Consider the following 14346-nt stretch of genomic DNA (forward strand, 5'->3'; position numbering starts at 1 on the left):
ATTAGTAATAGTTTTCCTAGAAATATATTTACCTTCAGAGGATAACACTTGATCTGTTATTTTTTTCTTTTTTAGATTGTATATTATTTTCTTCTTTTTTTATTACTCTAGCTTTTTCTGTTACTCTTAACTATTTCACTTTTTTATTTCATCCATTCATTTATTTTTTCCCATTTATCTCCACAATCATAATGAAATATTTTGCACTTACCTTTACTCTGTAATAACTATTTTTAACAAAGATAGATTTAGCACGTAATCAACAAATGTTATACATGATTCTTGTCATAAACAATTTTATTTCACTTCCCATTAACATTCTTTTTTAAAACCATGCTGGAAAATTACATTCAAAATAAAATTTAAATATTCACTAATTCAGTTATTTTGTTATGCTTTCCTAATTTATTTATTTATTCTTTGTTTTATCTTAGGAGGCTGTGCAGAAAAAAGTGGTGAACTATTTGCTGGTGATGAATTATTGGCTGTAAACGGAACAGATGTTACTTCAATGTCAAGAATAGAAGCTTGGAGCTTAATGAAACGAATTGCTGATGGTAAAGTGAAATTAAACCTGAGGCACAGAACAACTAACACGTAGTCATTCTCATCATTATGTATTTGATCATGATTAATTAGAGCAAGGCTACATTTGTTCATAAATTAATTTGTAAAGAATTACAAATACGTATGCCAATTATAACAAAATATAGTAGAGCTGTCTGATATAATAAATGAAAGAATGTTGTGGTACAAACTGCTCATACGTTAAGAATATTTATAATATTTGCGACTAATTTCAGTTTATAAAATTTCCAACTTATTTCATTCCATTTACAATTATATACTGAAATATGTTTTATATGTTATACTATTTTGTTATGATACTAATAATATTAAAAATAGTTTAGAAGGCAATTCTAAAATAATTTTTCTATTGATAGTGAGCGAGTCACTAACATATTTATTGTTGCACTTCAAATGGTGTAGAGATATTTCTGTACACATGCAGTGTATAAAAAGTAATTAAATTTACATTAGTAGTAAATAACATTATTATCTTAATGAAATCAATAATATTATGTAGTTTTGAATGAATAAAAAATTATTATTATGTGAAACAGTTTCTCACTACTGAAACAGTTGAAAACAATTATTTTTTTAAGTGATTATAGACTATTTTAATGCAACATTAGAAGTTGCATTATTGACACTGTGATTAACAGATTTAAAATTAATTTATTGTATATCAATAAATCATAATGTTTTATGGCATACACAGTTAACTCTTTTACTTTGCTGTGTATCTATTTTCTCCTTTTATGTTACAGCTATAGTACTTACAAAACCTTTTTCTGTAACTTCCCTCATATACATCCATTTTATCTTCAATAATTAATAAATATATATTAATACAACTATATCCACAGTTTTAATATGAATCTAATTTCTTTATTCTGAGTCTGTAAATATTTACAATGTAGATTTGGGAGTTGCTATAAACTATAAGTATAAAGACTATTTTGGGGAAAAGATAAGGCTGGTTAATGTAATTATTTATTAAAAATGAAATGAGAGATTAAAAACTAAGAAAAGTTTAGTTTTATCTGTGCATTTTATTATTTTTTATTTTTATAATTTTATTAATAATACTGCAGTAAAACAAGTAACTGAAATGAAGGTTATTATTTTACAGAAAATTACAGTTAAAAAACATTAATTAATCAAATTTGCATTGTAAAACAGCATGCATTTAATAAGTAAAGGATAGTGAAATAATAGCTAAAAAATAACTGAACTATAATTATATAAATAGCATAATGACAAGTACTGATTATTATTATTATATAAAAATACTAATTATTATGAAGAAGTGGCTGCACCAGAACTTACAGAACTTTATTGTGCGCAATTCATGCTGCTATCTTTGAACATCATTAGTACACGGACTCTGTACATATATATCATTATTTTAACCTTGATTCATTATATTTAACAATAAACTAACAGTTTATGTACTGAAGTTATATAAAGGGAAAAGCACAAAATTACTATCTACAGGTAAATTTCTATTGTAGCAAGTCTTCATTCATCCTGAAGTACAGATTATTAGAAAAGATGTTCTTAAAAGAAAATATATGTTTTAATATGTAATCAGAATTGGAATTAGCATTCTCGATTTTAAGAACAGTCATTTTCCATGGTTTTAAATTGACATAATATGTTGCAGCAGATAACGAATACTGTACTATTTAATGAATAAGTAACAGAATAATAATATGGAGTTAAATATTTTTGTCTTGGTCTTAATTCAGTGAAGAGTAATAGAAAAGATTTGATTAGATCAGATAATGTAGCGATATAATGTAATATATTTAGTATAATAGTAAGTGCTATATGCAATTATTCTGTTTAAATACATAAAATTATTATTTTTATATTTATTTCTACAATAGTGGTATTATTTGTACATTAACTGAGTAATTCTTCAGTAGCATAACATTGTTTTCAAATAATGCTAGTTCATTAACTATTACCCTGTACCTTTTCTACGATTGATAATAAAATATTTATTAATGTAATTAATTATTTTACAAGCTTTATATTTTTACATTTTTAGTTGTGTGCATGTACAGATTACTAACAATTTTTACTTTAGATAACAGTTATATTGATTTGGTTTCTTTTTTGTATAAAACTTAATAACTTTATATGTATTTATGTTACTGTGATTATAAAAAATATATATATAATTAACTTTAAATACAGTTATTTAATTATTTTTCCTGTTATCATGAATTTTTGAAAGTCATTTTTTTCTTTGTAAATATGAGAATATTTCCATAGCCAATTTAATTCACTGATTAACTTATATCTAAAATTTCTATTATTCGATAGTACATTTACAGTTTATCTCCATTATTGTTATTATAAACCTATAACTATGTCTATAACATTTCAAGATTCAGGAATTAGTTGAATGTATAATTATTTTATAGGCATTCTACTAGCTGAAAAGAGAAAATATTGCTTTTATTTAATGATTCTTTATTTAGCAGTTTGAAATGTATCAAATGTATGTACTCAAGTATTGAGAATCAAAAGAAAGCTGCAGTGGAGGAAGAGTAGAGAGAAAAGAGAAGAAGGTATTTTTACTCATAATAGTTTTATGTGATGTAGTTATTGTGTGATGATACAGACATGTTAGCAAAGTACTGAGATTACACTTTCAATATCTGTTCAGTTTCTGAATCTTTTTAATTAGCGTTTTAATGGCTGGATATTCTTCAAAAGGCTTTTCTTTCATGGAGAAAAGCTAGGGCAGCTAAATAATACTTAATTGATTACCATTATTCATTATTATTTACTCTAATGGTATTATGTTGATTTAATTTCATTTAATTTTTTATATTTTGAAGAAATAACTGCAAAGTTTATCTATGATTCTTTTAGAAATAGATACTTTTGAAATGGACTGTAGCCAAGTGAATTATTGAATCTAACAATGTTTAATACAGAAGGCAATAATTTTGAAAAACATTTTTTTACACAGAATTATTAAGAATATTATACCTAACAAGCTTTCCTTTTATTTTTTTGTGTAATGCATAAAATGTAATGATAAGTAAACTGTGATAATACAAGGTATCATATAAATATGTTTTTTTTTAAATACACTAATTATTAATTTTCCAATCTGGTAACTAACTGCATTATTGTCACTTTATGTCTATAAAGCTCTTCTATTAGATACTTTGCCCATGTTTAAATCTAAACATTCAGACAGCTAAATACTCGTATAATATTCCCATGAATATTCTTTAGTGACTGAATTATATTAAATGGTACATTATGTAATGATTTTGTCAAAATGAGTCAAATGAAATTATATCTCATTTGTTCACTAGATTTATACATAATTCTTACTTACAGAGTGTTTAAAACACCAATGTCACATAGATTGTTTCCTGTTTCTTTTTAGAAACATAAATATTTTTTGAAAATGCTCATAGCATTGTGATACATATTTATGGAATTTTTTTAAAAAAGAATTTAAAAAAGGATTAAATTATTATTAAAAAAAATCATTGTAAAGGTTGTTGCACAGTTCGATGTGTGTTCTATATTCTGTGATAAATCCATTCAAGGAAAAACTAAATGTTAATATATGCATAATTTCATTGCAGTAAGCCCAATTGTGCATAATTGAGCTGTATCATCATAGGCATAAGAAAAGCCTAAAGACTTCTCATGAGCACTGAAACAGTTTTCAAAAGTGGTGTTGCACAATTCATGATTTACAATAGATAGAATCCTGACTTTAAAAGAGTTAATGAAAAACTCCATTAAATGTCTAAATGTGCGATAATTTAATTATAATATTAAAAAGATTAAAAAACTATTTATTTGCTTTCTTACATGTATGTTCAAAAATATATTTAAGACAAAATGTAATTCTCTTTGTAAGTAATATATACACTCATATAATAATAAATAACATTGTAAATATGATAAAATGAATGATTATTTTTATCTATGTGATAAATTTAAAGTACATAATGTATATTTTTGTATATAAGAATAAATAATTAATATTTATTATATTACAACTAGAGTAAGTTAAAAATGAAAAAGGTTTCAGTGGTTTATTGTGTGTAATTAAAATCAAAATTCCATGTAATTAAAAATTATTTTGTAGTATTAGTATTATAAGTTAAAAAATTAATTTTACATAATGTTATGAAACCTAATTAATTTATTAAAATTTTGCTTATATTTTGATTATTTTCCTACTATTCTTTCCCCTAATTTAATACATGCACCAAATAGCCAACTAAAGAATTTTAGAATTATGTGTTTGGTAGTGCATGGCTGATATGACGGTAGGGAAAGAGTATGTTCATGTAAATAACATAATTGAGTTAATTTTTCTTGTAATGTGCAATCTTGGTGATATAATCTGTTCATTTAGTAATGAAAGTTATTTTCCGGCAGTGGATGAAATAAAAATCTTCATTTTTAACTAGACATCTAGAAGATGTCGAGATTAAAATTAGATTTTCATTCTGTCAGTGGTTATCGACAACAATTTAACTCACAAAAAATTAGTCTAAGATTTTTATGTTTATATAAATATCTATTTATATTTATAAGTCTGTTAAGAGTTAAGAAGAGTGCCTTCAATGAACAGTTAATAAATAAATAAATAAATGTTCATTAAAATAAATCTCAGTGTTTCTTCCATCATTAAAAAAGTAAGATCAAACTCTGTTTTCTTTTGTTGTAATACAACAAATAGATTTATTTTCTACAAAGATAATTTTTCTGCCAGATTTTTATACTTTGTAATGTTTTTATTTTTTATCTATTTTTTTCCCCTTGAAGCAACTTACTAGGAACCATGTCAATATCATTTTGTTTTGCTTCTTTTCCATATTTCCTTCATTTTCTCAAAGTCCACCCATTTTTCTTCTTCAGTCCATTTTCTTCTGGTACTCTTTCTTCCTTTATCCACATGAGTCTTTGCATTATAAATTATTTCTCTAAAATTCATTCTACCTAAACAGTTCTCCTCTTTTATCCTTAGGTTTTGAGGTTCATCTTTCATCTGCTTTATGTGGCATGTTTGAATTTTTATTCTCCAAAGTTTTGTGAAAATTTGTTTATTTAGTCTTTTTGGATTTATTTGGATCATGAGTCCAAATGTGTTCATTAATAATTAATACACATATTATGTGAAAATTTACATACTTACTTTTTCTTTTTTGTATGATTAATAAAGATAAAGCTTCCTGAAGCTTACTCATGGGAATATGGAATAGAAATTTAGCACCATATGGAAAATTTCATTCCTATCTGGAATTCAAACCCAGGACCCTTGGGATGAAAAGCCAGGATACTATCACTCCAACGTGGAGCTCTGCAGAGTTTATTGATTATTGAAAAGTAAATATGAACTAATGTTAACTGATTGCATAAATAAAAATTATCTAAAATAAATTTCATCTTAACTGATTACATTCTACTCGTTTATTAATATTCTACTTGTTTATTAATTATTTTTAAAAAACCACTCTTAATGTGTTTGGAATCATTCCTCACAAGCTCTAACAGCTATACCTGTAATACAGTTGATGTAGAAATGCATAACAGCTTATAAATTGTCTTCTGGAAGCTTAATTCCATGTATTTAGGATTTGAGAAGCTGGTTTTTAGTTAGTTTTTAAAAAGTATAATCAAATTTCATCTTGCTGATCAAAAATTTTTTTTCATTATTATCTTATAACCAATAAAATATAAAATTGTTTTATTCATAAATATAAGGCATGAAAAATTTATTTAACTTTGATATAAAACTGTTCAGTTATATTTTGTAATGTATTCTAAATCCCTGTTTATAATAATAATAATAAAACTTATTTTCTTAAATAATAATACATGCAATAAAAGTAACAAAAGAAGGAAACAAAATTTTATACATATGACTGTCATCGGCTATCTGCCAAGTTGAGATAAAAATAAATAAATAAACCATTGACTCTCTCTTTGTAATAATTAATAAAACAAAAAGAAGAAAGGAAAAACCCATAAAATAACAACAGTAATAATGATAAAAGAGTAAAATAACCGAAACTAAAGACTAAAGCTTACCAGAACAACTTACCACAGCAACTAGTGTAAATAAGTAACAAAACAGATCAGAATTTTTCTTCATTTAATGATATTTATTAATAATTAAGTTAATAATTATATTCTTTATCTTTGTTGTGATAAAAAGACTCTGTTTGTAAACAGACATAAGTAAAAAATATACTCAATGCAAAAAAATTATACAAAATAAATAAACAGATAAAAAGTGCAATGGGCCTCAGCTACTAAAAAAACTAAAAACAGTTGGCCTCAAAACACGCGCGTGCGCAGAGAGAGAGAGAGAGTGAGTGTGTGTGAAAGAGAGAGATGCTTAGTTCACACATATTTACCTTATATATTATATTCCCTAGAGTTTTTTATATGTCCATGCTGATCTAACAAATCCTGTCAATTCCTTCCAGTCACTACTATTTAATAATTCAAATATGACCTGCTGGATTTTTATTTAACATGGTGGTGCCCAGTTTAGTCAATATTTTCTCATTAAGTACTGGACATTTTTCAATAAAATTTTTCTTATTCTTTTTTATTACATAACGTATATAAATGTTGTACTCCTTCCTTTCCCAGGCTAAAATACCACAGCGCAAGCTGGGATTTGAAAACAACAAACATATAGTTTCTAGTAAATTTAAAATTACCCTTAAAATAATTTCTACTAGTCAGATCTGATGTTAAACAGCTATACATTGAATTAAACTGTGTTCTCTGTGCCCATTGCCCACATTTTTCCCAAAAATCATTTCTCTTATTGTTTGGCAAACTGCAAAGCTGTTTTTTGCATAATACTACACCAGTCACATCATTACTTATTTCATTTTCATACTTCTCACACAAATGCAACCATTCATTGTACCACTCTATCCATTTTTAATTAATTTAATGGCTAATATATGTGGCAGGCATCTTATCTTGCATTGTGTTTTAATGTATAATTATAATGAAGCTGGAAAATATAATAAAATATCAGTTCCCTCCCGGTTTCTAAATGAATCAAGTAATTAGGCGTAACATGAATAACTTTTTAACAAAAAATTTCTGCAGTGCCTCCAATTCCTTATATGCAGTATAACCCCAAACTTATCTTCCATAATTCATCACTGCTCTTGTCACATCATCAAATATCTGAAACGTATTTTCAATGGAATTTCATTTTTAATAACCATATTATTCCACATATTATTTACACTGTCACTTTTTCATTTACATGAGTGCAAAACAATAACAAAGGCCTGAATGCCATGCCAAAATATGTATATTTATTTACAATTTCAATCTATTGCCCTCCCTATTGCCATCTCTCATGTGCTGCTAGTCACCTACCCTTCCTGAATACCATGTTCTTTGTTTTATCCATATTTACTCTTATTCCCCATCTCTCACAATAATTCTTCAAATTTTTATCATTTTTTTGAGGGCTTTTGAAGATACAACAAAAATTACCATCATTTGTGTACAAACATCCTCTGACATTTAAGCATTCAAACCACAAATCTTCCTCCAAACAACCTATTAGATCATTGATAAATAAAGAAAAAAGTAAGGGTAACAAAAAACATCCCTGTTTTGATCCACAGTTGTTCTGAGATTTCTCATCAATCTCTGTATACACCATACACATACCTCATTGTAGCCCAGGGTACTAGAAAATTTCTTACCCATGCACTTTTCTTTCTTTTTCTGTTTAGCCTCTGGAAGCACTGTAAGATATTACTTCAAAGGATGGTATGTATGAATGTAAATGAAGTGGGTAGTCTTGTACAGTATTAGGTTGACCATTCCTGAGATGTGTGGTTAATTGAAAACCCAACCCCATAGAACACTGGTACTCACAATGTAGTATTCAAACCTACAAAAGTAACTGCCTCTACTAGGATTTGAAATCTCAACTTTGAAATCAGCTGATTTGTGATGATGAATTCACCACTAGACCAATCCAATGGATTGGTTCCCATGTACTACTCCCACTAAGGTAAACCGGCACCACATAAAACATTTTATAATTATCATACTTTATCAGTAACATCGGTTTCCCTGCTACATTCTGAAATTCACAAAAATATCCAATCCTAGAACCAATTTTAAAAGCTATCATTAATCCATCACAGCCTCTGCCACAACCAGAAATTCTAGTGATAGATATCCAGGCTGTTTTACAATCTGAAAAAAATGTATCATTAACCTCACACTTCTGTCTTTTAACATGTGTTTCGATACATACAGAAAACTTCATACTTTTTAATAAAAAGTAAAAAATCAAAACATAATAACTTACTACTGAGACCCACTACATTATGCAACAACATGCTCACACATCCATTATCATTATCTTGGCAGACAACCTCATGCTACTTAATATTCTTATTCTCCTTTATGTCCTTAATAATTTCTGTAAAGTCATGATTAAGTATTTCACACAATTTTACAGCTTCATCTTCTTTTCTGGCTTCATATCAGATGACCAATAAAACCTCTTTTTTCCACCAACAGATAATTAGGATGAACAGCATTTTTCTGTCACAAACAGCTGTTTGTGACAGAAAACAGCTGCTGTTTTCTGTCTTTGAAAACAGTGATCTGTTTTCAAAGCGCTTTCCCCTTTTCATTATTGTATCAGCACAAAATTTTTTATTCACAGTGAAATCAGTTCCTTTCCTTGTAATCTCCAATATACAAGCAATGTCACTCTCTGCAGGAATGAGGACAATAATTGGTGTATTGTCTTTTCTTTTTCCTAGTAGGTGAGCTCAGTACTATTATCTGTCTGTCACACTTCAGTACTGTCATCAAAATTCTTTCACCATGTCATGACAGTCCCTTTTATTGTTATATTTCAAGCCTTTGAAAATTAAATTATTTTTTTGAGCATGATTTTCAAGAGTCTCTAACCTAGTTTTAATGTATTTTAATTAATTAATGTATTTTCTTCTCTTAAATGCTGAACCTCTACTTTCAGCATATTGTTCTGTTCAATTATGCTGCAAATGTCAGTCGATTAGTTCACAAAGTCATTCTTAATAACCAAAGTCCTTAATTTCTCGTTAAATACTTTTGTGATTATACCTTCCAAGGCTTCCAGTAATTCTAAACTTGGACATCTGAAATTACATTTTAAAGAGTGAAAATATTCTCTGGTGAACATTGAGAACATCCTTGTTTATCACCTTACAAAATTTGTGACATCACAAATTTACCCATTTGAAATTCACAAAAATAAATAACTAATTAAAAAAAGGAAAATTTATAAAGAAAAGTAAGAAAAATTATTTGAGTAAATGTTATAAATATATTAGTAAATTTCTGTTTGTGCATGTAAAATACAAACATGGCTAATTAGGACTAATAATTGCAATAGAGACAACAAAAACAATACGTCCATTCACTACTATAGCTAATATTCAACTTCAAAAAGAAATATAATAAACAATAAAATTACCACTAACAAATAAAAAATATAGTTTAAAATACCTTTGTAATTAAAAATAAATGCTCTTAAAAATAATAGTATCAAAATAAATTTGTTTTATTACTAAGACAAATCTCTTCTAATCTCCAGTTGCAAACACTTTTATATAAATCAGAAAAACAATGATTACTAATTAAAACTGAAATAAAAACAGAATTCATTATCTTTAGAATAATTTTCTCTAAAAAAATTGCTGTGTTAAATGTCATATAAACAACACTAAAAATAACAACAAACATCTAATATAACTGATTAATTTAATTACAAATAACTAATCATAAATCTATTTTATATGCACTTACATATAACAACTAGAAAAAAATTAGGCTGTTGTATTTCTGATAGAAATTTACAGATATTACATCACCTTTATGTTGTTTTCCAGTTATGTAAAAACCTATTATGTTCAAAGATCACCATTGACTGTAGTAATAAAAACTGATGTTTCTTAAGCGCTGTATATAAGAGATGGATAAAATTTAAAAATCTATCATTCACCCAATTTATTTAAAAAAAATATCACTGTAATTGTTTATTATCCCTAGTTGATGGCATGAATGACATTGTACATCGAATTTTAACTTGAGGATTAGTCTGGGAGCATGAACAGCTAGCACTGTTATTTAATAATTGTTTTTTTAACTGCCTTGTAATGCCAAATTTTCAGGTTCTAATTTATTAAAAGTGTAAGACTTAAATGAACAATTCCTGTATTATTATTTTTTTTTAAAATTGTTTGTTGATAGTTATACGTCTAAATAACTATGTACTTAATTAACAGATAACTAAAAGAATAAAATATAATTGCTATTGTAATCTTCTCTGTAATATGCATAATTAGTAACTGTAAAATAAGTCTGTAAAATAAATGAAGAAAACAAGCAATTAAATAAACGAGGAGAAAGGTTTTAATTATTTACCTTTTAATTTGTATGTTTAAAACAGTTACAATTTCTCTGTAATTGTATTGTCATATACTTAATTTTTAGTTGTTAATGTAAGTCAAACTTGCTGATACCTTGTTTCTTGAAAAGAGCGATTTTTTTATTTAGGTCTTGTCATTTTCATAAATGTTATTATGAGTCTCAAGGTTAAAGTTTTACCTCTATTGAAAATGTATTTTTTCACTGACGCATTCATAACCTGTTCTGTTTCTTCTTAAATTAGAATTTCTCCACTATTTTTTTCTTTTTTTTATTACACAGTTTCGATCTTTGCACACATCATCTGATTATCTGTGTTTTTCTATTCATGTTTCAGATAGTTTTGCTGTAATATGCACTTGTCATTATAAAAGGTTTTTAGCCTCAGATTTTATTGATTCTGATTTTTATTTTTTCATTTTATCCCCAACATCATTGTTGTTTCCTAGTCAATTTCATAAATTTCCTCTTATTTTTAATGCATTTATTTATAATTTGTAATCATTTATCATTAGTAAATAAACATGTGCTCATAGAAATGATTCTGTTATAATATTCATGACTATGATACATCAATCTAAGTAGTAGATTTAATTTTGCAATAATTTCTGTGGTAATGAATTTATAATTATGCTGTATCAAATCTTTTTTTTTTCATTGGAAGTGTTAAAATTTACCTAAACCAAATGCCCAGCAGTCCATACATACTGGGTGTCTAGGATTCACCGCCTATCATGGTGGGATCCACTAAACAACCACTCCTTCATGCAACGTGGTGCTCAAATTGCCATCAAAGGCATAACTTCAACACCGCATGTTTTGCAGACACCCATCACATTCATACAAAAATATTTACTCCTCATTCACACCATATTTACAAGCAATATATATATATATGTAGACTATGTTTACACGTGTTTATGTCGTGAACCCGCTCAGTGATGTCAGCCTCAGATGGCAAGGAACTCATCTTGCGGGTGCCATCAATGAACAATGCCGAGGCACCACCACCACCCACCCCCGAAGGCCCATCGCCACCCTCTTCCAACATCCTGCTATCCTCCTCTTGTTCTTCTAATGTTTCTGCCAAAGCACTCTCCTGAACCAGTTAATGCAAGTATTCCATCCCTTACTGGACGAGAGTTTCAACCGCACAACTCCCTCCAGTGAGTCCAAACTGTCTCAAGACCTCTCTTCTCTCCACCTGGGGCACTCGAAAAAGGTGTGCCCCACCATGTCTACCTCCCCACAGTACTGACAGCAATCAGTCTGTCTTCTGCCAATCCTGCAGAGGTAAACCCAATACTACCCATGACCCGTCACCCACTGAGCTGCCCAGAAGTCCACCTCCCCATACTTTCTATTGACCCAGACTGAAAAATTGAGGATGAATTTAAAACTCCAACTTCCCTCTTTAACATTCTGCCACCTCTCCTGACTCTATGTATTTCTCTGAAAATAATATTTTTGTAAAATACTTTCTTAAAATATATTTTCTGCCTTATATTCGCTTTTACTTTTTGAAAGATAAAATAAATTTTACACTTGTTATTTATTTGAATTGAAATAATGTTAAGAGTGCACTGTATTTTCCAAATTCATTTTTTGTGAAGTTTCTTATTAGAATAAAATTAAAAATTTATCTTCATTCAAAATTTGAATTGCGTGTTACATGATATTATATTATATATTTCCCATCAACACTGCAATAGGGATTGTAAATTAATTAAAATATTAAGGGTCTGAGAGTAATAACAATATATTTGATATAAATAGCTCATTCTGTACACCTATTTTTATTTTATCACAAAATCAAAAGAATTTTTTACAAAAAATAAAAGAATCATTAAGATTAATCTGATAGAACATCAGCATTAAGAATATTTGAAAAAAGACAACATTTTAAAGATTGTGAAGATTAAAATTAATTTATTAATGTTATAATTTTTAACATAAAATGAACTATTTTTTCCCTGTATTATTATTATTATTATTATTATTATTATTATTATTATTAGAAATATTCTGAGGTAGAGAGTATTAAAACGAACAACAATCAAAATTGTAATCTATTTGGGATGGAAAATTGTATTAATTATTCATATTATGACTTAGGTTAGAGTATTAATTTGGCTTCTGTACTATAAAAATGACACATTTTTAGGCATACCATTTTATTTTATTCAGTCATTAACTATACACATATACGTATTTTAATATTAAAAATAGCTTAATTTAATAGAATTATATCAGCTAATTGTTTAACAACCATATGTCATTAAATATTAACTATTATTTATATAGTTATCATTATTAGATTTATGATAGTAGAAATTAATGAAAAATTAAGAATTAATTGTGTATTGTATATGTTTATAAAGAAAATATTAATGTATATTTTGTAATTAATATTGATATAATTATTAATATTATTTAAATAATGTATTTGATCAATTTATTAATTAACTACAAGTAATGTTATATTTTATTGATATTATTACTATTACTATAAACACAATAATTATAACATAATCATGGTGCTTTAATGATTAAACTAATGCATGTTTGATTCAAGTGGTGTTTCTTATTCAAGAGAAGTTTAAGGCAGATAATTGATAATTAATAGTTCTAGTGATGAATAATGGACAAAGTGAAGAATTTATGTTAATTTACAGAAGACATTATCTTCATTTATTATCACAGTATTATGATGATATGAAAAATGAGTTGTTGTTTATTAATATTTTCATAATAAAAAATGTCTGCAAAGACAATAATTATTGTTTTCATTCATTTATTTTTTATTTTTTTAAGTTATTTGAAAAAAGTTGTTTTATATATTAATTGATAATATATTAATTAATTATTATTTAATTATTTCTGTTTTACAGTATATGTTATATAAAATGAAAAATTATACTGATTTAAGTGTACATGTTATTGAATATAGTAACAGTTATTAAAATTATTATTATTGAATAATATTCATTAAATAACATTATGTATTTAGAATAATAGTTTTTACGATCAGTTTTAGAAATCTTTCATAGTAAATGTTGAAAAACCATAATCAAACTATTTCCTCTCTACAATTTCAAACTTCTTTTTCTTTCTTTGGATTGTAACAACTGCTGATTGATAATAATTTGTCAATACATGTCATGAAGTATCTTAATTTTGTCGTATAAATGATTTTGTCATTACTTTGTTCTGAAGAGAAAGGTAACAATCAGCTATCTCATAAATCTTGGCATTGAACACCTCACCAGTATATACCTCTTCATAGCTTTTGTGTAGCTGCTAATG

The 14346-nt window shown here is 26.8% G+C and overlaps 1 protein-coding gene across 1 annotated transcript in view; it reads left to right on the forward strand.

Moving 5' to 3' along the window:
• LOC142322190 (uncharacterized) overlaps positions 1-13823 on the forward strand; it is a 750399-nt gene extending 736576 nt beyond the window's left edge. The window contains exon 11 of the mRNA XM_075360980.1: positions 435-13823. Coding sequence (XP_075217095.1) covers positions 435-601 — 167 coding nt within the window. The 3' untranslated portion in view covers positions 602-13823. The remainder of the gene's footprint in view (positions 1-434) is intronic.
• Positions 13824-14346: the final 523 nt, after the last annotated feature.

Source organism: Lycorma delicatula, chromosome 3, assembly GCF_047948215.1.
Source record: "Lycorma delicatula isolate Av1 chromosome 3, ASM4794821v1, whole genome shotgun sequence".
NCBI classification, from domain to species: domain Eukaryota; kingdom Metazoa; phylum Arthropoda; class Insecta; order Hemiptera; family Fulgoridae; genus Lycorma; species Lycorma delicatula.